At 36.0% G+C, this 27,061-nt stretch overlaps 1 protein-coding gene across 2 annotated transcripts in view; it reads left to right on the forward strand.

Annotated features, from left to right (window-relative positions):
• The window catches only part of DPH6 (diphthamine biosynthesis 6), a 166,820-nt gene that overhangs the window by 21,994 nt on the left and 117,765 nt on the right, over positions 1-27,061 (forward strand). The window contains exon 4 of one of the 2 annotated variants that reach the window (XM_006778112.2): positions 16,939-17,140. The exons of the other annotated variant lie outside the window; for it this stretch is intronic. Coding sequence (XP_006778175.1) covers positions 16,939-17,124 — 186 coding nt within the window. The 3' untranslated portion in view covers positions 17,125-17,140. Of the gene's footprint in view, positions 1-16,938; positions 17,141-27,061 lie in introns of those variants that run through there. 2 annotated transcript variants of the gene reach the window in all.

The following is a 27,061-nucleotide window of genomic DNA, read 5'->3' on the forward strand; positions in this document are numbered from 1 at the left end:
GCTTCCCAACCAAGACCAGGGATTGAACCTGCAACCCACGTACATGTCCTTGACCTGGAGTTGAACCATTGAGCCACACTGGCCAGAACCCCTATTTCTATTTCTTGCCTCTGCTTTCTATTGATTCTGTTCTTAGCCAGGACCCTTGTAGGTTGAAGATAGCTCCCAGTTATATTCTAGTAGGAGAAGCTCCTGTCTTCTTAAATAGTTCAAAGAAACATCCAATTATGTTTCATTGTCACTCTGTGTCCTGACTTGTATCATCCATAAGCCCAGTCATTGTTTGGAGATGATTTCATTTTACTGGGTATATCTAGGTCATATGCCATTCTTGGAACAAAAGATGGAGTCTCTTGGTTGTGTAGAAACAACAGAACCCATTGAGTGAAGGGTGAATCTGCAAATATAAAGCAGGCTATTGCTGGTATAAGTTGAACTGTGGCAGGGTAGCAAAGAGCAAGACTTTTCCTGAAAATGAATAGGTTCAACTGTTTACAAACTACAGAGCCATCCTAGCTGGTTTTCTTTTCAATATCTCTCTCTTTCTCTTCTTCTCTCTCTCTTTTTTTGCTTTTCTTCCTTTCTATCATCTTACTATTTCCAAAAATAGTTGACCATTGGTGCCACAACTGTAAGCTTATACTCTAGGACCTATATATTCAGTAGCTTATGATTTTCCCCCCTTAATATCATATTTGCATGGTAAACTTAACAAGTTCAGAATGTATTCATAATATTTTTTGTACAAAACTTGCTTCATTTCCTGTCTACCCCTCTTAGTTAAAATCATCATGTATCCCACCACCTAAGTCTAACGTGAGCCTCACTATTAGACTTTCAATTTTTATCAGCCCCCTCTTATCCCAGCCACCACCATCAGATCTGTAGGCCATGTTGACATTTCTATGGTTTTATTCCCACTGTTACTGTTTTTTTCATCTGTAGTGTGCAAGAATCTCCTAACTAGTCAACTTGCCCTCACTATCGTCTTCTGTGCTCCATCTAGCCCTTCTTACCATATTGTTGTCAGCTGATCTGTATAAATATTTGACTGACCCACTATTAAGATAAAGTCCAAACACATTAGTCTAACACAAGAATCTTTAAGAAGAGGTCCTGGCTCAGTGGTTGAGCTTCAACCTATGAACCAGGAGGTCACGGTTCTATTCCTGGTGGTCAGGGCACATGCCCGGGTTGCGGGCTCAATCCCAGTGTGTGGCATGCAGGAGGCAGCCGATCAGTGATTCTCTCTTATCATTGATGTTTTGTTTGTTTTTTCTCTCTCCCTTTCCCTTCCTTTCTGAAAAAAAAGAAAGAATATGTGTGTGTGGGTGTGTGTGTGTGTGTGTGTATACACATATTTATTATATTTTTTTATTTATTTTTTAAAGAAAAAAGAAGTCCTTGCAATCCTACAAAAGCTTCTGGGTTCAAGTTATACTGAACTACCTACATTTCTAGGAGATTGCTCTTCACATCTGAGTTTCTGCCTATGCTTTTCTATATCCTTATCTTTTTGTTTTCCTAAAGAACCCTTCTTCTTTCATACCCTTCTATGAAACCAGCTCTAATTTAGCAATCTTGTCTCTTCCATGGCAGCTTGTCTATACCTTACTGTGCTCTCAGAACATTGCTAGGATTGTTTATATGGCTATCTCTTGCTAGACTGTGAGACCCTCACAGATATGCTCAGTGCTCTTTATTTTATATCTCTATTGTCAAGCAGGATTCCTGGCATATGGCTGGCTTTTAAAGCATTGTTGAATAAATTAGTCCAAAGTTTTTAATTTTTTATAGTGAAACTTTTCAAAATAAGGGATCCAGTTAGATTTGGCAGTGTAACCACTTAGTGTACCAAGAAAATTTTCCAGCTGCTTTTATATTTTATAAAAGTGCTGAGCAGATACTTTTCAAATCATTTTTGGTATCTGCATGTTAGTAAACCTATTTATTATGGTGGAAAATTACTTTGTTGATATCTTTTCACTTTGGATCTTGGGGGAGGGTAGAAAACTCTAAGTCATTGGGTGGCTTCAGGCATATCCAAAAGATTTGGAGTGGGAGGAACATATAAGATAGCCTTAAGATTTGCAGAAAGTACCCAGATATAGTGCTAAATAAACAGGCACATAGCCCTGTACAGATTGCTCCTGGCTCTTCAGCATTGCACAGCTTGCCTCAAGCCCTGTCTGTTCCCAAGATTTTGGACATTAAACCTGGTTCTTTGGCACAAGAAGTGCTTTGCTAGTATTGATTCTGGGAGATCTAAACAGAAGAGTTGGAATTAGCACAGACCAGCATCATTTTGACTCCCAGATGTGGCTTTATTGAGACTATGCCATGCCTGGTCCTTGCAGAAGATAAAGCCAGGCACGCATGAGAAAATACACAAGGAAGATATGTCTGGGGGTAAAAATGCTGTCATTTATTACAGTTTTTAAACTTATCACAGGTTTAGAGTCTTAATCTATAGATTCCCCCCTAAAGTGTAGAAAATGTGATTCCCTCATTCTAGCAAAACTATCATTCTGTTTCCTCAACCTTTAATTTTTTCCACTTGATATCAATGAATGTGGGTGTATATTACACATACATATATACTCTTTCTTTTTCTCTTTTGCCTGATTCAGTGCCTCTACACTGAATGGCCAGATTATTATGACCACCTGACATTTGTAGGCAAATTAGCTATAATTTCGTGCTGAAGTTGCTAGAGGGCCAGACCATTATAAATAGGGAAGCAGGGTGTTTACCACGACAGTAGAAGTGATATTTTTCTGAAGATATGGGTAAACAACGCGATTTAACAGCCTTTGAATGTGGTATATATGTATCTCCTATAAATTAAACAGCTGACTTATGTTTATGTCCTTGTATTCCTTTCTTCTACCAACTATAGATTTCTTTCCATTTTATCATCTACCCTAAATATTTTAAAGTGTGCTCTATATGTTTAACTTGCCTTTCAAATTTCTTTCTTTATGCTTTCTAGTCTTCGGTGGCTGTGTCCTGTTAAGTTTATTTTTTCCCCTGACTATGCTACCATGCATTTTTTAAGAAACCTTTTGTAGAATAAAATAGAAAATATCATAATGCATTGTGTGTAGTAAGGTTATTATTTTGTGAAACGCGTGTGTGTGTATATATATATATATATATACACACACACATATACACATATATATACATATATATATATATTATGTGTATGCTAGGCTGTTACATATATTTCTTATTGGTAAAATAAATTTGAAAGGATTTTGCAAAAGGAATTATATAGACTTGTATGCTTAAAGCAGAGGTTCTCAACCTATGGGTTGCAACCCCTTTGGGAGTCGAACGACTCTTTCACAGGGTTCGCCTAAGTCCATCGGAAAACACATGTATAATTACATATTGTTTTTGTGATTAATCACTATGCTTTAATTATGTTCAATTTGCAACAATGAAAATACATCCTGCATATCAGATATTTACATTACGATTCATAACAGTAGCAAAGTTACAGTTATGAAGTAGCAACGAAAATAATTTTATGGTTGGGGGTCACCATAACATGAAGAACTGTATTAAAGGGTCACGGAATTAGGAAGGTTGAGAACCACTGGCTTAAAGGGAACTTCAAAATCATTAGGTTGAACCATGATAGTGCAAGAAGATTGATTAGAGAAGTGGAACACTGGAAATGAGTTCAAATAGAAAATTGAGATATTAGGCTAGTTGAAAGATTGTGAGCACATGAACTGGAGGAGTAGCAGTGGGGAATGTAAAGACGGGACATTGAAGAGGTAGATTGATGGGGCTTGATGCTGATCTATATATATAAAAGCCTAAGTGACCAAATGACTGGAACGACTGGTTGCTGTGATGCACACTGACCACCAGGGAGCAGACCCTCAACACAGGAGCTGCCCCCTGGTGATCAGTGTGCTCCCACAGTTGGAGCACTGCTCAGCTGAGACCCATCCTGGTGGCCCACGAGCCACTCACTCCCTCCCTCAGTAGTCCTGCAGGTCCAATCTCCGGAGAACAGGCCAGGCACCGACGGACCAGTGCCACTAGCACCATCCCGACAGTGCTAGTGGCCTCCTGGAAGTCAGCCTTGGACACTGCTGCCTCTTTCTCTCCCTAAATGCTCCGCAAGGAAGAAACAATATAAAAGTGGCTGTCAGTTGGCTCCCAAGAACCGGTGCGAAAGTCAGTGGGACAAATCTGGATCCAGGGCTGCAAGGGCATCCCACCGTACACCCAGAGGGCCGATCACATCCCGCCCCACCCCTTTGGGACCCCAACTGTGCATGAATTTGTGCACGGGGCCTCTAGTATTTAAATAAAAAGTGACAGGAATTCTATGTAAGGTATCTTATAAACTGACAGTTCCATGGCTGATTTATTCAGCTTTCACTGGGCAATGTTGATAATCAGAGAGAATTATTATAGCTATATATCACAAATACACAGTAGAGCAAAAGTAGATTTACCCTTCCCTCTGAGAATCATCAGTCTGTTACATGCTTCTATGTCTCCGGATCTATTCTGTTATTCAGTTTATTGTATTCATTAGATGCCACATATAAGTGAGATCATGTGATATTTGTCTTTCTTTGACTGGCTTATTTCGATTAGCATAATAACCTCCAGGTCCCTCCATGTCGTTTCAAAGGGTAAGACATAGTTCTTTATTACAGCTGTATAGTATCCATTGTGTAAATGTACCACCGTTTTTATCCACTCATCTACTGATAGGAACTTGGGCTGTTTCCAGAGCTTAGCTATTGTAAATAATGTTGCTATGAATGTATGAGTGCATATATTCTTTCTGATTGGTGTTTCAGGCTCCTAGGATATATTCCTAGAAGTCAAATCACTGGGTCAAATGTCAGTTCCATTTTTAATTTTTTGAGGAAACTCCACACTGTTTTTCATAGTGGTTGTACCAGTCTGCTTTCCCACCAGCAGTGTATTAGGGTTCATTTTTCTCCACATCACTTGTTGTTTGTTGATTTATTGATTTTAGTCATTCTGACAGGTGTAAGGTGGTACCTCATTGTCATTTTAATTTGCATCTCTCTGATGATTAGTGATGTTGAGCATTTTTTTTCATATGTTTCTTGGCCATTTGTATGTCCTTGTTGGAGAAATATCTATTTAGGTCCTCTGACCATTTTTTTTTTTTGCGGGGACAATTTGCATATTAGTCTTTTATTATATAGGATGTTAAGTAACAGCCAAAATAAATGTTAAGGAGAAGGAAGCATAGAAAGGAATACAATGCTATAATCTGGGGTAAAAGGAAAATGGGGGTGAGAGATACAGACAGGCTTGATTATGTCTTGAAACCGGTGATCTCTCTGAAGACTGACTGGGCAGGGGAAGTTAACCATGGACAGGTACCGCCTATCCAGATAATTTCAAAATAGAAATGTTTGTGGAATAGGCAAACCTCAATCTTAACTATCTGTGCCGCGTGCTAGACAGTGTTAGTACTTCACACCCGCGGTCTCATTTACTCCTCACCAGAACCTTGGGAGGAAGGCATTACTGAGCCCATTTTACAGATGAGGAAACTGAGGGCACCAGGTGGCACACACTGTTAGTGATGGAGATGGGGGTGCCCATGCAAAGGCACAGTTCAGCAATCGTGGCACACCCCTCGGCGAGAAGGAGGAGCAGACAGTGACATCAGGAGCCCAGTCCCTTATCTGCAATTCTCCAACCTGTTTTCTGGAAAATCTCTTAAGTTTGAAAACTTGGTCTGATCTCAGGTGAAGCTACTTATGGTTGTTCCTTATCCCTTAAGCAGGGGTCCTCAAACTATGGCCCGTGGGCTACACGCGGCCCGCCGAAAACATTTATCCGGCCCGCCGGGTGTTTTTGCTACCGCTGTGTGCATAGGAATTTGTTCATAGTTTTTTTTTAAAACTATAGTCCGGCCCTCCAATGGTCTGGGGACAGTGAACTGGCCCCCTGTTTAAAAAGTTTGAGGACCCCTGCCTTAAAGAGTTAGTATAGATAGATAGATAGATAGATAGATAGACAGATAGAGATATATCTGTGAAAATATTAATGTATTGATTCCAAACACTGCCCTGAACCCTGCTGAATGTATGCAGAACATAGATATGCGCCATATCACCTTCCGAGACCCGAGAACAGCGGGATTCTGAGCACAGCTAGCCCAGGGCTGTAAGATAAGGGACTGGGGACGTGCACAAACAAGTTTCATACACAGAGTCGAGGGGGGGCAGCAAGTACGGCAAGAGAACGGAGGGTGCTCGGCAAAGGCCCATTCTATGTATTCAGTTCGGATATATTTTGTATTCTGCTTTTTCACCTAATATGATGAAAAGTGTTTTTTCACCTACTATTGCGATTTTAAAATGTCTGTGTGTGAGAGGGTCGAGTTTCAGGTCTATGTGCCTCACTACCCCTCTCTGGGCCTCCGTTTCCCCTTCCAGAAATGGGAACCCCCGGATCCCTGCACCTGGCGCCCCCTGGGCACAGCGCAGGCCGACTGGGGGCCTGACCGCACCTCCTGTCTTCCCTCGCCTCCTGGGGCCGCTCTGCCCCGCCTCCCCGCCCCCCAAGCGCGCCACCGAATTACCCTCCACGGCCCTGAAGCACCTGACCATTTTTTAATTGGGTTGTTTGTCTTCTTTTGGTTGAGTTGTATGAATACTTTATATATTTTGGAAATTAACCCCTTATCAAATGTATCATTGGCAAATATGTTCTCTCATACAGTGGGTTCCCTTTTCATTTGATTCTGGTTTCTCTTTCTGTACAGAAGCTTTTTATTTTGATGTAGTCCCATTTATTTTTTCTTTTATTTCCCTTGCCTTAGGTGATGTATCAGTGAAAATTCTGCTAGTAAGATGTCTGATATTTTGCTGCCTACATTTTCTTCTAGGATTTTTTATGGTTTCATGACTTACATTTAAGTCTTTTATCCATTTTGACTTTTGCATATGGTGCAAGTTGGTTATCTAGTTTTATTTTTTTGTATGTACTTGTCCAATTTTCCAAACACCATTTATTTTTTTTAATTTTTTATTTTTTTAAAATATATTTTATTGATTTTTTACAGAGAGGAAGGGAGAGGGACAGAGAGTTAGAAACATCAGTGAGAGAGAAACATCGATCAGCTGCCTCCTGCACACCCCCTACTGGGGATGTGCCTGCAACCAAGGTACATGCCCTTGACTGGAATCGAACCTGGGACCCTTCAGGCCGATACTCTATCCACTGAGCCAAACCGGACAGGGTCAAACACCATTTATTGAAGAGAAACTGTCTTAACTCCATTGTATGATCATGCCTCTTCTGTCAGATATTGAGTATAATGGCTTGGGTTGATTTCTGGGTTCTGTGTTCTGTTCCATTGATCTATATGCCTGTTCTTGTGCCAGGCTGTTTTGATTACAGTAGCTTTGTAGTATAGCTTGTTATCCAGTATTGTGATCCCTCCAACTTTGTTCTTTCACAAGATTGCTGTGGCTATTCAGTATTTCTTATGGTTCTATATACATTTTTAGATTATTCTAGATCTGTGAAATATGCCATTGGTATTTTAATAGGGATTGTATTGAATCTATAGATTGCTTTGGGTAGTATGGACATTTTAATGATGTTAATTCTACCAATACATGAACACAGTATATTCTTCCACTTATTTATATCTTCTTCAATCTTTTTTAACATCCTATAATTTTCTGAGTATATGTCTTTTACTTATTAAGTTTATTCCTAAGTATCTTACTTTTTTGTTGCAATGGTAAATGCATTGTTTAGTTTCTCTTTCTGAGAGTTCATTATTGGTGTATAAAATTGCCATAAATTTCTGGATGTTAATTTTGTATCCTTCTATATTGCTGAATTCATTTATTAAATCTAGATTATTTTTGGTGGAATCTTTAGTGTTTTTTTGTGTATAATATACATGTCATCTGTGAATAATAATAGTTTCCTTCCTCCTTTCCAATTTGGATGTCCTTTATTTTTTCTTCTTGTCTGATCGCTGTGGCTAGAACTTCCAATACTATGTTAAATGAAACTGGTGAAGTGGACATCCCTCTCTTGTCTCTGTGTTTATGGGAAATGGTTTTAGTTTTTCCCATTGAATATGATATTGGCTGTAGCTTTGTCATATATGGACTTTATTATGTTGAAGTATAATCCCTTTATTCCCAGGTTGTTGGGAATTTTTACCAAAAAAGCATTGGGTTTTGTCCAATGCTTTTTCTGCATCTATTGATATGATCATGTGATTTTTACCTTTCAATTTGTTTATGTGATATGTCACATTTATTGATTTAGGAATATTGTACCAGCCTTGCATCCCTGGAATAAATCCCTCTTGGTCATGATCCCACTTGGTGTATGATCTTTTTAATATATTGTTGGATCCAATTTGCTAATATTTTGTTGAGGATTTTAACATGTGTTCATCAGGAATATTGGCTGAGGCTAAAATAACAATACAAAAGATTAGTGAAACCTAGAGCTGGTTCTTTGAAAAGATAAATAAGATTGATAAACTGCTATCCAGACTCATCAAGAAACAAAGAGAGAAGACCCAAATAAATAAAATCAGAAATGAAAGAGGGAAAGTAGCACCTGGTACCACAGAAATACAATGGATTGTAACAAAATACTATGAACAACTATATGCCAACAAGCTGGACAACCTGGACAAATTCCTAGAAAAATACAGTCTTCCAAAACTGAGGAAGAATCAGAAAACCTGAATAGGCCTATAACAATTGATGTTATAGCCCTGGTCAGGAGGGCTTCACAGGGTAGTTTTACCAAACGTTCAAAGAACTAGCACCTATTCTCCTTAAGCTATTGCAAAAAAATCCCAGAAGGAACAACTCCAGGCTCTTTTTATGAGGCTAGCATTACACTAATTCCAAAACCAGATAAAGACACTCCAAAGAAAGAGAATTACATAATATAGAGTCTTAATAGATTATGTAGGCTTTTAGGCACCATGTCAGATTAAACCTGGCTTCAGAACTATAAATTAATTGACTTCTTGTATTCTTCTTTGGGTCTTTCTCCAGTCTTATCCTGCAAACTCTTACCTACAATCTCCCTAAAGTGTAGATTCAGTCACATTTGTCTCTTCATTATAAGTTTTTGTTGCTTACCATCGATCCATTAGGTGTTCTGCAATATGACTTGAACTTATATTTTATCTTTTCCCATCCAGTATTTCTCTACATAGAACCTATCTTTCACCCTAAATTAAACTGTTATTCCCCCACATAGTTTCTGTCTTTCCTGTATAGTGTTATATTTTAGTGAGAATTAGCTTTCCTCTCCAATTCCTTCTTTTGCATGGCATCTCCTTTTTTTTTTTTAAAAAAAAATATATTTTATTGATTTTTTACAGAGAAGAAAGGAGAGGGATAGAGAGTTAGAAACATCGATGAGAGAGAAACATCGATCAGCTGCCTCCTGTACACTCCCTATTGGTTATGTGCCCGCAGCCAAGGTACATGCCCTTGACCGGAATCGAACCAAGGACCCTTGAGTCCACAGGCCAATGCTCTATCCACTGAGCCAAACCAGTTAGGGCAGCATCTCCTTTTTGATATCTTCCTTGATGTGCCCCCACTGAGTATAGTATCTTTCTCCCTGGAACCTTTTTAAAACATTGTACCTCTTCTGTGTACTTAATCTATCTTTACCTACAGAACTACTGGTTTTTTGTTTTTGTTTTATTTTATACTATAGGCCAGGTGCATAAAATTCGTGCACCAGGGGGGAAGGTGTCCCTCAGCCCAGCCTGCACCCTCTCCAATCTGGGACCCCTCGGGGCATGTCTGACTGCCAGCATCGGACATCCCTCTCACAATCCGGGACTGCTGGCTCCTAACCTCTTGCTGCCTGCCGCCTGATTGCCCCTAACCACTTCTGCCTGCCAGCCAGCCTGATTGTCCACAACTGCCCTCCCTTGCCATGACCCGCCTTCTCCGCCGGGACCTGCCTCCTCTGCGCGAGGCGGTAGAGATGCTGGGACTGGCCTCCTCCATGCCCTGTGGAGCTGGGGGACCCCCAGGCCTCACTACGTGGAGCGGCCACTGGGCTCTGCCTCTGCTGTGCACGCGGCAATCTTGTGATAGCCATCCTGTGGCGGCCGCCCTGTGGCAGCCATCTGGTGATGATGTCACGCATGAGGGCCACCTAGGCTTTTATTAGTATACTAGAGGTCCGGTGCACGAAATTCATGCACTGGGGTGTGGGGGTTCCCTCAGCCCAGTCTGGATGAGGGTCTGAGGGCCGTTTTCAGGCTGGCGGGTGACTGAAGAGCTGGGCTGCCGCAGGCTGGGAACCTTGGCTTCCTCCATCACTGGAGCAAGCAAGCCTCCTGTTTGCTTCAGCTGCCTGGCTGCCGGCCGCCATCTTTGTTGGCAGTTAATTTGCATATCCTGCTGATTAGCCAATGGGAAGTGTTCAGGGGTATGGTCAATTTGCATGTTTCTCTTTTATTAGATAGGATATGGTGGGTTTTTCTTTAAATATTGTAAGTACCTTGAGGGGCAGATATTGTATTTCATTCTTTTTTATTTCTTATGGGACTCCATGCAACTCTTGGATTCTAAAGACATTGTGTTCTACTATTCTCCTCTGGAATTCAGTTATTCCATTTGTAAAATATGGATATATCTTCCTTGTTTTATTTCTCTGTTTTGAAGATAAATGAGAAAAATATATGAGAGACTCTTTAGGTTTCTAGAAATATTCATGCTGTTTAAGATAGTTTTTCCTTTTCTCTTTGCCTAGTCTTAGGTCTCTCCTCCCCACCCCCCACCCCCATTTTTTTATTCCCTTGCTTCCAAAATAATCCAGTACAGCTGAATAAAGTCATTTTTTCATGGCATACCAAGTTCCATTAGTATATTATTATTAAATAGTAGCTGCAAGTTGGCATTGAGATGAGTATAATTCCTCTTGACTTTATTAGTATGTTAATGCAGAGAAGAAAAAGGATAGTAATTGTTCAAATTGTAAAAGAGATTTTAATGGGGGCAAATTTACATTATATAGTGGATTGAATTTATCTTTTGACATTTGTTGCCTATAATTTTTGTCCCTCCTGAGTCTTTTTTAGACTCTTTCAGTCAAATAACTCAGCCTTCCAAGAGAATTAATGTTTCCTATCTAGTTCCCTACATGAATAAACTGAGGCATGGTTTGTTTTGAAATAAGATAAATAAATGAACTCAAAGATGACAAAGGTTCTTACTAATAGATGCTTCCTTTCTATTAAAAAATATTTTGGTGTGTTCTTTTAGAATCTGGCTCTATGCTTATTTTTAAAATTGAAGCAGCCTTTTTTCTATTAACTCTTTTGTAAAATGTCTCAATCAAGAAATTCCATTGCAAGTTATATGAACTGAGTTTAGAGAATTTAGAATTTTGAAGGAGTATATGAAAAATTATGAGGTTTTATAAAATGGCATTTTGAATGTCCAGAGGTAGTAGATTGGGCTATTATGTGCACTCCTGTATGTAAGAACAGTTACTTCTCAATGCCAGCAGAATTGTACCACTCATATTCATAGAATTTACAGTGCTGGGCTTTGTGGGTACTTTGTGTACTTACTTGCACACACTGGGTGCTTAGTGAGCTGTTGTTAAATTAAACTTTCTGAAAAAATTAAGCCTATCTAACCTTGACAAAATTCAGCTAATATGACCGTTGTATATTTCTATAAAAAGTTGACAAATGAGAAGAGCAACAACTATGTATTAGACATTCATTATTTTCCCTGTGCAGAATTCTTTGTTACCTACTATAGGATTGGTTCTAGAGCCATTACAAAGAATTCATAAGACTGGTTCTCTTATGGATTCTTTTTTATATAGTAACTAGAGGCCTGGCCTGTATTCTCTCACAATCCGGGACCCCTCAGGGGATGTCAGAGAGCCAGTTTCAGCCTGATCCCTGCAGGCCAGGCCAGGGACCCCACCGGTGCATGAATCTGTGCACTGGGCCAGTTTCGGCCCTATCCCTGCAGGCCAGGCCAAGGGACCACACCAGTGCATGAATCTGTTCACCATGCCTCTAGTATGCATATAAGATCTTTGGTTAATCTCTTCCCACCCTCTCCCCTTCCCTCTAAGATTCATCAGACTACTCCATGTTTCCATGCTCCTGTGTTGATAATCTTCCCCCTTGTGGTCAGTGCACATCATAGCTACTGGCTCAGCCATGGGCAAACTACGGCCCGCGGGCCGGATCCGGCCCATTTGAAATGAATAAAAGTATTAAAAAAAAGACTGTACCCTTTTATGTAATGATGTTTACTTTGAATTTATATTAGTTCACACAAACACTCCATCCATGCTTTTGTTCCGGCCCTCCGGTCCAGTTTAAGAACCCATTGGTGCCCTCGAGTCAAAAAGTTTGCCCACCCCTGTACTGGCTGGTTGGCTGGTCGGCCAGTTGCTTAGGCTTTTATATATATAGATAGATTTTGCAGGAAGATGAGGAGGAGAAAGAGAATCATCATAATTTGATAAATAACCCCTGGTCTTCCCTTTTGAGCCTTTCACAGTTTGGCTCCTTTAATAATATTTATTGGTCTCATAGTTATTTTTCTGACTACCTTAACCCTCACCTACTGATTTGAGTGCTCAGATAACCCAGACTTGATCACCCAATGATAACAAGAATCAGTCTAGTTGATTTCAGTGCAGGATAATGTGATACTTTAAGACAGTATTTAACTAGAGAGAAAAGGTGTTTTGAACTCTAAAATTTTGTTTAAATTTTCTGAGAGAGATCCTTTTTTTAATTATAATCTCACAGTGGTATGTTCTCTTCAGAAGTTTAAGAACTACTGTTTTAACCATCTTGCAGAAAGCTTTGTAGCCTGAGGGTATTCATGATTACTCAAGTCACAAATCAGTTGTCCTTTGAGCCTATAACACATACTGTGCTGTGCACTGTGAGGTCAGTGGGCTTCTGGGATTTCTAAAGAGTGAAGAGGAGAGTAGCATGGAGGTAGCACCTGAGCACAGCCCAGGATGCCGTGCATCTCACAAGGACATGAAAATCTCAAAGATAATAAAGTGCAAAATAGCATCTTAAAATTTCAGATAAGAAGTGATGGGGACCAAAAAAGGGAAAATAGACATGGACTCTTATGTATTCTGGCAGGTTCTTAATAGGCCTTTGGATTTTATGTCTAAGGAGAGAATGATAAGGATAGAAAAGGCATTGTTCCTGATTTCTTCAAATGTACCTTTCTTATTTTGAATTCTCTAGCATTTAGTTACTCTTTTGGGTAGTTATTACATTAAGCCTTGTTTTACACAATTTTTTGCATATCTGTAATAGTAAAAGCGTAATATGCTAATTATACCAGACAGCCGAACAACCTTCCAACGCCCTTCTGGACATCCTTCTGGATAACCTTCTGAACGAAGCTGGGGCTGCAAGGGCCGAGGCAAGCCATCGCGGCTGCGAGGGCCAAGCCCCTTGCACAAATTTCATGCACCGGGCCTCTAGTCCTATATAATAAAATTCTAATATGCAAATTGACCAACCAGTGGAATGATCGGTCACTATGATACACACTGATTACCAGAGGGCAGACGCTCAATGCAGGAGGAGCACCATTCAGCCAGAAGCTGGGTTCACGGCTAGTGAGTGCAGTGGTGGGAGCCTCTCCCGCCTCCATGGCAGCGCTAAGGAGCAGCGAACTGAGAGGTAAGAAGCAGCTAGCAGGCGAGGCGATAGGGCCTAAGCTGACAGGCAGAAATCCCCTGAGGGGTCCCGGACTGTGAGAGGGCACAGGCCAGCCTGAGGGGACCCTCCCCCCACCCAGTGCATGAATTTCATGCACCGGGCTTCTAGTATAATGTATCTTCCTTGTTAGTTTATAACCTCTTGAAAGCAAGGACTATGTTTTTTAACTTTCGATATTCTGCAGTGACCATCATGGCCCCTTGTCCATATAAGGTGCTCAAAATTTTTTGTTGTTTGTTGTTTTAGGGAAGCTGTTGAGAATTTTCACCATATCACACATTATACTTTATAGTGATCCAAGGGTGAAATTTCTCTCAGGACTTAGTCTTTATAATAGTTTGCTTTACTATAAATATTGGTCAATTTATTGTATGGAGATGTATTTTTACTGTAAATCATGCAGCTCATTTGGTTTCCTCTTTATATTGATTATTAGGAAGCCCAGAGCCATGTGAATTTTTCAATTATTTTTGATTATTGTAATAATAATTGCTGTTGTTTATGTAGTACTACCTACCAGGCACTGTTATTTGCTTTTTACATTGTATTCTAATTTATCCTATATCAACCCTGGTTTATTATCCCTATTTTGCAGATAAGTAAACTGAGATCAGAGAAGTTAAGTAACTTGTCCAAGGTTACACAGCTCAAGAGTGGTAGAACATGTACTTTTAATCACAGTGCTCTGCTGCCTCCCAGAATCATATTTATATTAATTCATACAGGTATTACCATATTACAATACATATGTAGTACACATATTAACCAGTATGGCATGTGTTACTTAACAGTGAGCCAAAGGGGCAGGCATGTGGTTTGATAAAGGGGAGTGGGATCATTAAGATTAAAGTGATGTATCAGTGTTTGATCTTATCTCATTTCAGAGCTTACAATAATTTTAGATCATTGCTACTCAAAATGTAGTATAGGGGCTGGTGTTAGTCCATGAACTGTTTGTTATTGGTCCAAGGTCAGCTATTTATAAAAATTGAAACTAAGCATCGAGAAACTTTTATAATCATTTGAGAGTAATTTTATATGTGTTGATTCTAATAATTAAATTTTGGCCTTGTATTTTATATCCTTTTAAAATTTAATTTTTGGTAATTCATTTTAATTGTATTTTACAGAAGTTTCAGTCTTCAAAGGTTTAGAAATTTTTTTAAAAAGTGGTTCTTAATATAGTTTGAGAAGCACTATTATAGGAATAGCTTTTGAAGTTTTTAAACTACTGTTTGTCTAAAAAAGAAAAGACATTATCTGCAGCTTGAAATTACATTCTATTTTGTTCCTGTTTCTGAATATGAATTACGAATTTATATGTTTTATTACTTTGTCAGTTTCTTGGTTCCATGAGAAGAAGTCCTAAATTGAATGGACTTTTTGGGTCAAAGGAATTTTTTATTTTTTTCATATACTTGGTACTTTTCTCAAGAATGACACATTTTAATTAAGTTCCTGATCCAAGATAATACTGTGAGGAACTTGTCAATCACCCATAGTTACAATCTCTTTTCTTGACTTATAAAAATAGCTAATAAGGCAATTTGAATTTTTTGAATATTCATATTGTTCCCTGGAATAATATGAAAGTAAAAAAGATAACAGCCACAACAAAACATTGCTGATAATGCCAGATTTTCCTGTTTAAGGAAAGCAAAGGTAGCTTCAGGTGATATTTGCAAAATTAAAATCAGTTTTTAATTTTAATTTTTCTTTTTGGGTGGGTTGTGACATCCCCTTCTCTAATATAATATGTTTTAAAATAGTTTTATCGAAAGTTACAGACCTTAATAGGATTATTCAATATCATATACTCACTATCTCCTCTTTAAAATAATAATCTTTCTGGTGATCCTCGAAGGCAGTGAGGGCAAACCTTTTGAGCTCGGCGTGTCAGCATTTTGAAAAACCCTAACTTAACTCTGGTGCCATGTCACATATAGAAATTTTTTATCTTTGCAACCATAGTAAAACAAAGACTTATATTTTTGATATTTATTTTATATATTTAAATGCCCTTTAACAAAGAAAAATCAACCAAAAAATGAGTTCGCGTGTCACCTCTGACACTCGTGTCATAGGTTCGCCATCACTGCTCTAAGGTATCATTTGATAAGGAATCCCTAACTATCTTTTGTATTTTTAAAAGCTGGCTTCCAAATAAAGAAATGGGATAAGGATATGAACAGGTATATCAAAGAGAAAGAAATTTAAAAGTCCAAAAATGTTCAACCTCACTAACTCAAAATTGCAGATACCACTTTTGCAAGATCTAGAGATGCTATTGGGTTGGAAAAATGGATACCCTTATGTGCTGCTAGTAGCCCTGTAAATTGGTTAAGACTTTCTGAGGGTAATTTCACAGAACTCATCAGATACAAAAAAAAAAATGCACTGTCTTTTTACTAAGGCGTTCCACTTTGGCGAATTTATTCTGAGGAAAAAACAAAAGATAGACTCTTCGATTTAGAAAACAATGGTGTACTGCATAGCATCGAAAAGGAAGTTGGCAGAAATATATCTGTATATATTCAGAGAAGGAAATAGATTACAAAAACTCTGTATGGTGTAATTACATTTTTGTAAATATATTTGTCCAATTATATGTGTAGAGAATAGAAAAATGTCTGAATAGAAAAAAATATATATATATGTGTGTGTGTATATATATATATATATATATATATATCACTCTTAAAGTACTAAAAGTGTTTATATAATTTTTGCACATTTGGATTTTTAAATTTCTTTATTATAGCAAGCATGCTTTCAGACCTCTTTGTTGAATATTTGGACTCCATTTTAAAATGTACAGAATGGTACAGGAGGAAAGGAAACCCAGTAATCAACAGGATGCCGCCATTCTCCAGGTCCTTTTCTGAAGGTTCACCAGGAGCTTGTTTTTCTTTCAGAGCTGGTTCTTGAAAGCTGTGTTTGAGTTTTTCTTCTTTTTTTTTCTGTGACAAATGCCTATCATTTTCTAAACAAGAAAGCCTATGTCCCAGTTAGGTGTGTGGAGTTCTTTTCATTCACTTGCAGCCCTGTTGTGTTAATACTGAATAAGCAGAGACAGCCTGACTGGTGGTGAAAGATGGTAAGCCAGCCTCAGGGCTTTTTCTGGTCAGCCCTAAACCTCTGATTGCCACGTTTTCCTAATTTCCCATTTCCAGGGCATCACTAGAGTGACCTTGTTTGCTGAATATGATGCTCTGACTCTCCAAGATTTTCACATGCATTTGGAAATGGGCGGTTGGGCGATTGTTTACAGGACTCCAAATGAACTGTGCACTCACAGCAAGTTTGATAAACACACATTTCCTCCTTTTATCAGTGAGATTGCAGAATGTGAAGTATGAGTTTCCAGTTTTACTCATTCCCCTCAACCCTTTTCCTGTTTAAAAACTTCTACATACTAATTGGATTCTGATCTGTCCCTGTTTTTTATTCTGCTTAGTGGTAGTTGACGGCTTATTCTAATACCTACCTACCAAGGTTTGGCAGTCCTTCAAAAATAAACTTTCCATGTACTCAACTTAAAGGAGATTCATCCCAAGGAATGTAATGTGAGCACTAATTAACAGTAACGACTGCTAATCACTTTGCTTTTTATACTCCTTTAGGAGCACTGCTATTATCCAATGTAGTTAAGTAAAATGCTTGTATATGAATCAACAATGCGAATCCTTTTAGCAGATATTGCTTACAATCAAGCTTTGCATAAATTAGAGTTAACTAAAATTGATTTTAATATGCTGTTTCTTTCTATAATAGTAAACTAAAATATCTAGTTAAATATACTGAATATTAAAAAGACATTACCTGATATTTTGTTTGTTTGGGGGTTTTTTTGGCCATCATCTTTATGGAAGATGAAAAGCAGTATTGCAAATAAATTTTCTCACAGTTCAAGACGTTTTTTCTTAGATTTCTTTGAAATTGTACGTGACATACTCTTCATAGTCACAGCAGCACTTTTATTCTGCTGTAAGCATTTTATCAGATCAGTGGAAAGCAATAGGCTTATTTTTAGTTTTTCTGAATTTGTACCTTTACTTCCGAGAGATTCTTTAAGTTATATAGCCTGTTTATATAAAGTTGGTTCACAAGATTGTGTATTCAGTGTTCATTAAAAAGGGTTGTTTTGTTAAGTTTAGTATATTATTAGAATATAATAGTCTAGTAATAAAAGCTTTCTATTTATTTACATGCATTCAACTACATGCATTCAACATACCTACAAACTGCCTTGCCTCAGGAGGAGACTAAGCAAAACTCACAAATTAATAATTTAAGGAACTGATACTCAAGTAGCATTTTGGTTAAGTTAATAAGGGAAAGCCTTAGAGTCAGTGGTGGCCACTTTAGCAATGCTTTACTTTTGACTTTTATTAGTTGAAGATAACTTGTTAAACTGGGGCTTTTATAATAAAATGAGATCTACATGCCATCTGAAGTCCCTTCTCCTCTTTTTGATTTATGCGTAGGCTAATGTATCATTGAAGAAGTTTTTAACACTTTTACAGTTCTGCACTTTGTTTTCAGAGAAGGTGTTAATCTCTCTGAAAGTTTAAGAGTGACAAAATGAGTTGTATACAGTTTTCTTAGGGAATTTGGGATTCTTTATTGGAGGCCTTAGTTTTCTGATGATACCTATATTGATGGTGATTTATCTAACATGTGATGTTGTATTATGGTTTGATGTGCATCAATGGAGTATACTGCTTTCTCATTTTACATATTATCTCTAGTTGCCTAGTCATGATGTTGTAATTTTTGTAGGGAAGATTAGTGTTTCTACAGAAGTTCAGCACTTCCGGACATTATTTTTAAATAACCAAAATAAAATAATTTAATTTTCCTTTTAGTTTTGCATTATTTGTAGTGTCAAAAATTTAAAATTTTGGTGAATAAATTAAATGGTAGTTGTTTAATAGGAAGTCTTATATTTTATATATTAGTCTTATTATAATACATTGCAAACGTATTAAAAACAATTGAATTTAGTTTTAAAGAATTGTAACAGGAATTATGTGAGAGAACAGAAAATATATGGAAGCTTAATTGAATGCTATCCATATGTAATTATAAGATTTGTATTGTTGTAAGTAACTTACTTATTTTATATCCCAGTACTATTGCACAATATCACAAAATGAATGCTTAAGAGGGAAAACTTGCTTTTTCTATTTTGCTTTGAGTTTTTATGTGTAATAAAATTACATTTAAAAAAGGTGAAGATTTCAGTTTTGATCCTTTTTCGTTTGTGTTTTTTTTTGTTTTGTTTTGTTTTTATGTGGTATGTTTACTTTCATGTGAGAATGATTGATCTGTAGCTGCTATTTTCCCCAAACAGGGGACAAATGGAATTGGCCTTTTAGACAAAAGTATGCAAACAGACTGCATTCTTTCTGCTGATAGAATTATGGAAGGACTGCATGAGGTGCCACATTCATTTTGCTATTGATTGTGAAGAGGATTCTGCACTGGGGTGCTGTTTCTATTGGATAAGGAGGTGCTATGATTAGTTACCTTTCTCATGAAAGCACTACAAAGGGAAATGCAAAATGTGTGCAGTGCAGTGTTCTCAATTTGACAGTTGTTTTTGTTAAGACTTTTTTTTTTTTTGCACCATTGAAGTCCAGCCTATTTTAGAAAAACATACATTTTGTTTTTTCCCCTTATATTAGACTAGTAGATTTCCATGCATTTTTGACCCTTTAAAGAAATTACACATTACCAACAGTTTTTTCTAGCTTCTATTGTAAAGCTTCAAAGCTGATGCAACAGTGCCCTCTATAGTCTTTTAGTGACCAGCAGTTTAATGCAGAGGATTTGGAATATTCAGGTAAGAAGCAGGATGTTTAAATTTAATTTTTGCCCAGACAAGAGACTCCTTTTTCCTAAGTAGACATTCTTGTTTTTCACTAGCGGCTTTATTTTAAACAAAGGGAACAAAAGACCATTCTGAGTTTTCATTTAGAATTATTGGCTACCTCTTGTTGTTGCCCAGTGGTAAATCTCAAGTTTTATCAGACATTCATCAGAGTAATTTGAGATAGAAGGCATCTTGCAAGCTGTACTGTCTCTTCATGAAATATCTTTTTGAAGTTGAGTTCCAATAGGAGTATTTTTTTAAAAATAATTTTGTTCCTTTGTACTTCTTTCTTCTATTTAATTAGAGCCTGAGTGGGCTGCCTAGAACTTAACTTTTACTTGTTCCTGAATTGTGTAGTCCATGCTTTATACATGACATTATTTAAATTCAAACCAAGGGAGTCACACAATGACTAGCATGTTTGCCATTCATTAGCATTGATTTAAATTTTAGATTTTCCTTTCTCCCTTTTTTGGTTACCTTTTTTTTTTGTATATGTTGATAGCTAAATGTAAAACACAACTTTATATGAAGATATTAGGTGATAATAAAAGCAGACATCATATTCAGCTATGATTAGAAGAGAAAAATTGCATGAGCTAAGTTTATTTTGCTTCTAAAAGTATTTTAGTAAAAAGAACATGGACCCAAATCTTAGCTTCTCCATGTACTCACTATGTAATATTGAAAACATTTCTCAGTCTCTGAGCCTGCTTTCTCATTCTCAAAATGGGAACTAAAAATAGCTCACCTTTTGAGGTTTTTGTGAGGGATTACAAATAATATTGCATATAAATTGGCCAAGTCATTATAGGTGCTCAAATGGCACAATTTTATGCCAAAAATCACAATGTGAAGGTAAGTGGAGGTTTTTTGTAGGAGTTTTTTGGGGGTGTTTTATTTTGTTTATGGGAAAGTTGCAATATAAATCTAGAACACATTTAATGGATTTTAGATTTTTAAAAATTACTATATCATAGCTTTTGATGACATGTGTGAATCTGAAAGCCAGCATGGCATTTCTTGGTGATGTGGACTGACAAAGTGAGATGTGCATTTACTTTCAATTCCTTACAGACCTCATTCCCAAACTTCTGAAATAGGCCATGTTTATAAACTTAACTTTGGTAGACAGACATTTACCCACAAACCAATATTCGGCAACATGTGAAAACTGATAATAAATGAAACTCAAAAATAAAGAAGTCTTTTATTTTTTTTTCTCTTAGAGTATCTGGGAACACTTAGGATGCTTTTCATTTACTAGTGTTCTTAATAGTAATTTAGAAGTTTTATTCATATTTACTAGGTAAGTGGTTTTTGCTTTCTCCACCCAGCGACAGAAAGACTGATGACTAAAAATAGACCAAAGTGGAGCTTTTCTGGTAGAAGTGGAGGTGGGGTTTAATGTTCCTCTCCTTCTAAGGAACAAGCTTTACACCATATATGTGTGTGTGCAAAGGCTTGGTTCTTCTTTGTTTGGATTCAAAGCACCTAATTCTATGCCTGGCACATAAATGCTCAATTAATTAATGTGTGCTGAAATAAAATATTTTGAACATCAGGCTTTCTCTTATGATATATAATATTTGAGATCCTATATGTATTAAAATGTACAGTTAATGTGACAGTATAACAGTAATTGTTTCTTTGTGAACCATTTAAAACAAGCACACTTCCAGTTTAATTCATGAATTTATTAATTAAAAGTCAACCAGATTGTTACAACTACAAATAATAATGGGAAATTAATAAAAAATTTAGAACTTTGTCTTCAAGATAATTAAAAGGTGTTGTATTATATAATAATGGATTTAGGCAAAGATTCAGACACTTCAGATAACCTGATGATAAAAGTAATCTTGCACAGGGAACTTATGGATTGAATTTTCTCAACATTCAGTAAAGCACTGTTTTTCTCGCAGAATTCTTATTTGTGCTTCATATTGATTTTGAATAACCTTGAATTTAATATTATAATAAACCACATATTATTTTTAGTATATCACTTGGGTTAAAATTGAGAACTGCAAAAATGTCTTTTTTTTATCGTTATAAAGAAAGAACCAATGTGTGAAGCTGATAAATGAACAGGCTCTTAGTAGTAAACCGAATGTGGTAATTCTTTTTAAATAAGGACCAGTTGCAGTAAGCAACATATTTAAAGTTAAATTTTGGTTTACAAGACTGACAAGATGCTGTCTACCAAAACAAAAAGAATAATATATTTTTTCTTTGCAGTGAAAGTACCAAATTAAGAATCTGCTTAATTAAAATAATGATAAATGTAGATTACATTACTGAAGATAGTGAAGTACAGCTGCTCTGTCTAGTGAGAGCCTGCATAATTTACCAAGACTGTACAAAGAAGCAATGAAGCAGCCACTGCAGACTGTTAGAAGAAATGTCCTGTTTATTCTACATACATTTCTTTTTTTAATTAAAATGTCAATGATAGTTTTATAGCAGTCCTCAAAAAATCCTTTAAATTTCTTCAAGGTAGTAGAATATAAGATGAAATCATTCCTACTGCTGAATGAAACAGATTAAACCTGAGGGGAAAATAGTATACTTTAGTTTTTTATTAATTCAGTTTTCTTTATTATGAATTGATATTTAAATATGTGATGATATTTAATTTTTTCATGAGTTTTGCACAGAAGAAATGGAGCACAATCTTTGAATATACATTTTATTTAAAAATCTTTTGGAGTCACAAATCTTTTGGGTAGAGCTTTAAGTAGTATTGCATACAAATAAAGATGTAGATATGCATACTGTGGAATTCTCAGGGTGGGGCAGACAGTTATACTGTATTAGGATTATCTGGGTGGTCTTTCCTCCTCAACTCCATCACTGGGCTGTGATGAGGTCTAATATGTTGCCAGCGTCAGTGTCTAGAGACCAACAAGGGGTTGAGGAACCCGTTACACTGTATATTTTAATCTCTTACTTTAATGATGACTAATGATATCTTCATAATTATGTATATTTAAGAAAACAATATTGTGTGTGGCAAGATATGTTGGTGGTGGTTTGTTTGTTTGTTTGTTTGTTTTGCCTCCGAAGGAAGAGTGTGGACTCTGGAGTGAGACTTGTCTGCATTCTAGGCTCTGCCACATGATAGCTGTATGACCTTGGTGTAGTCAACTTCTCTATACTTTAGCTTTCACAATTGTACATTGCGCTAGTGGTAATACCTACATAAAAAGGTAGTCTTGAGCATTTAAGAGCAAAATCCATGTAAAATAGATAATAAAGGAAGCCTCAATAAATGTTAAATATTATTTTATTGTTATTGTTATTATTAGGCACTAGATATAACATTTCTCTTGCATCGGAGCAATAGGGCATTGTTCATACTTAACTAAATTAATAAGATCAGTGCTTTTTGTCATGATTTATCTGTTGACCTAGTTCTAGATAAGTTAACCATGCCCTCTGTGCCTTAAAGCTTAGCGTGGTAGAAATTCTGCTGCTCCTTATTTTGTCTTTGATTGTCTTTTCTCATAGTGGTTCATGTGCTAGTTTCTTTGGCATTTTGGTGAATGTGATGTCAAAGTTTGTGCATTTCAATATGTATGTTTTGGACTACCCTCACTTGATACCAGATTTAATTGAATATTTTACAGGGTTCAGTTTTCTAAAAGGTCTTTCAAGTGCCCACTTACTAAAATCTTCTCAACTATGAAAGCTTTAAAGGCAGAAAATGCACACATCATTAAGAATTTGAAAAATTTATATGTGAAAGTAATATGAAGAGAAACTTCTTCAGATGATTTTATTCTATATGCTTTTTTAGAGCTTCAATGAAATGATAAATGCAAGAGGCACAAAGATAAGTCACATACTATGTAACCATTATTCATAAAGTTTACACATGCAATGTGAGTTGTAGAATGTTAACATAACGTTTTAATTCCTCATAATTTGTTTCAGGCTTTTTGTTGTTGTTGCTAGAGATGTAAATAATTAAGGCACAGTGCCTTTCTCAAGGACTTAGTTAGCATTTGAGTTTTAAGGTAGAAAATTACTGCTATGTATTCATCAAAATGATTATTTTTGATAAATGCTTAGCTCTTGTAAAAATATTTACTATTTCTTTTAGTGTACCTCTTTGTTCTGACTTGGCATTTATCCTTCCTTGTCTGACCTTTATAATTGAGTTTCTCCTAAGAATCCTGTGGTCTTTAAAGGTTCAGTATTACTCTATCTGTGCCTGTTTGGGAATTATACTTATGGTTCTTGAGTTAGCTTATAATTTTGATTAATACCTTTAAATAACTTATCGGTTATTCTTAACCAATTTAGTCTTAGAGCTTGTAGGTTTCTTCTCTATCCTGGTCCTCCCTAATAAAGAGCAGATAATTTCATATTTATTTAGTTTTTAATGTTTCCACCACAGTACTACTATAAGGTGTTTGTCAAAGTGAAGCTTGGTTTCTCCTGCACACTATTGTGCATACAGTTTCATCTATATTAGGTAAAACTAATCTAGTTTGTGAAGATTTTACAAGTTTTAAGATGCCAAACTTAAGTTGATGGTATTTCCTTTATGATTAATTGACAACTGATTTTCTACTGCGTGTAAATCACTGCATTCACTGAATTCCTGGTTTTGTATGACAGATTTAGTATAACTTCTCTTTGCCCCATGTTTTTATTGACTTGGAATCAATTGATTAGTCAGGCAATCTGAAATGGAAATGATTATGAAGCATTTACAATCAAGCAAAGTTAAGGGAAAATATAGTAAGTTACAACTTATTATTACTAATTACTAGTAACATAGTAGCTAAAATATTGCTTTATAAAAGACATAGCTTGTGAATTATACAAATATTTAAGTATATAGTGTTCATTATCTGGACAGTTTAAAATGTGTTTTAAGTAGGTTTAACAAAAGCAAAGAAAAAAGCAGTCATTATAGCTATCAATTTTGTAGAAAACAAAATAAGGACCTATAAATTTTATTCTGTTACTATTTGATAGTAACTACTTTCTTTATATTTAACCTAAGCCATCCTCAAACTAAGTGTTCTTATAATTTATTTCATAACTTATTTGCTGAAATTATTTGATACTTTTGTACAGTAAAAATAACATTGGCATTGCTTTCTTTATCTAGTTATTAGATTCTAATAGACCTGATTTTTCTGCACTTTTATTTCATTTTTTGTTGTTTTTATGCTTAACTACATGGTTTTTTAAAAAGCTGTCTGTTACCTCTTATCTAGTCCTAAGAAAGAGTTTTTTCTTCTGAGACTAAGTTCTTCATACTCCTCTTGCAGACACACACAATTTCTTTATTTCATGAAATACCTTTACAGTACACTTGAAGGGTTTTCACATTGTTCTTCTTATTTTTATCTAAGTTATTATTTAATTTTCTTTGATACTTATAACAATTGTTTTTAAATTAACAAAAATATATAAAAGTATAAAATATATGAAGATCTTACTTAAAATTTAATCATTCAGAGTGAACATTTTGACATTTTTCACATATATATATTTAACACACATACATAGACATACACACACACGTGTGTGTGTGTGTGTGTGTGTAATCATTTGTGTATATAACTTTGTATACTGCTTTTTTAACTTTAAATATCAGGAGCATTTTCCCATGCCATGAAAACCTCTTTATGAACATAATTTAATGGCTACTTAATATTCCATCATGTGACTGTATGATGATTTCCTTGATGATTTTTTAATTTTGTAAATTATGTTGAATCTCATTTTTACTGTAAATAATAGCACCTTGCTATGGGTACATCAATTATTGTCTACATTTCTGAAAATTAATTCTTAGGATAGGTTTTTAGACTCAGAAGTAGTGGATCAAAGTACATAATTATTTTTAAGGCCATTGGTACATATTATCTAATTGATTTCCATAAATAACACCTGTTTAAACATGCATTATTTGTATTGTGAAACTTTCAGTCTTTGTTTAATGTATATGAAACTCAACTTGGAATTCTGTTTTTATAGTTCCTAGCATTTGGTTAATACAAGCTGGAAGTAGCATTCTGCCCATCTTTGACTGCATTTCATTCTTGGAAAAAAGCCAAAGAGATGTGTTAGGGCAGCTTAGACATGTAACTCAAAGCATAGGTTGATTATTTCCCCTATTATTGTGAGAAGTCAGTTTCCAGTGATTTAATGGGGCTACCTGCAATAGATAGCCAGCTGCAAAGAAGGCAGAATTTTAATATACCGTATGCTGATGTGCCATGTGTATGAACACAGATGCAGTTATAGATACATATGTTTGTTTGTTTTTAACAGTTATAGGTGTGATGTTATTTGCAATTCATTTTTTTGGATAGGTTCTATTTTCTGAATAGCCATACTGTGTTCTCCTCCTGGATATCAACTAGTATATTTTCTATTGGCATTATTAAGTTTAGCAGTATTAGTAAATTATTTTTAATTTTCTCTCATCAAATAAATGATGATGGAGATCGTAGTAGAGTTATCATTTGGGGGATATATATATATCTGGGCATGTGTCCTTGATCTGAATCAAACCTGCGACCCTTCAGTTCTCAGGGTGACACTCTATCCCTTGTATCAAACCAGCTAGGGCTGGGGTATATATTTTAAATATCAAATGTAGTATTTTAGACTCTACAGATAATACTCCAGGTTTAAGCTGCAATTTTATGTACACTAACTACCTCATAGAAAATATCTTATGCTTCTCTCTCTCTTTTTTTATGACCATATATTATTAGTGTTGGCTATTTTTACTATGCCATTAAAAAAAAACTATAATGCTGCTGTTTTGAATTTAGTGAACTATTTAGTAAAATAATAACAATACTAATAGTACTATAATAATAGTAAGTTCATTTGTAAGAATAAAACTAATGTTTATTTTATGGTAATTTTTACTAAATAGTTACTTAGAATTTGGAAAAAAATCATAGATTACCTTTTTAATGTTATAACTACCTTTTGTTGTTGATTTCCTTACTTTCTCAAAACTAATTAGGAAATCATGGCTTCTGTTACATATTTTGTTTTTAATCCTCCTTTTAAATCTTTGGTAGTTTCTTATCAGTGATATGAAAAATATTCCCACCATACTGGCTTGGGCATGTGTATAAGAGAAAGTGTATGGGAGTGCTGTTGAAAGTGGGTATTGCTGTTCTTCTCCCAGCTCCTAAGATCTCACTTTGTTTTTTCTGCTTTTCAGCACTAAGCATATATATATATACATATATACATATACATACATATATATATATATATATACACACACACTAATAAAAGAGAAAAATGGTAAATGCACCATTGGGGTCCCTTGGCCTGGCCTATGGGAATTCGGCTGAAACCGGCTCTCTGACAGCCCCTGAGGAGTCCCGGATTGAGAGAGGGCATACGCGAGGCAGTGGGAATTT

This window comes from Myotis davidii, unplaced genomic scaffold (genome assembly GCF_000327345.1).
Source record: "Myotis davidii unplaced genomic scaffold, ASM32734v1 scaffold46, whole genome shotgun sequence".
NCBI lineage: Eukaryota > Metazoa > Chordata > Mammalia > Chiroptera > Vespertilionidae > Myotis > Myotis davidii.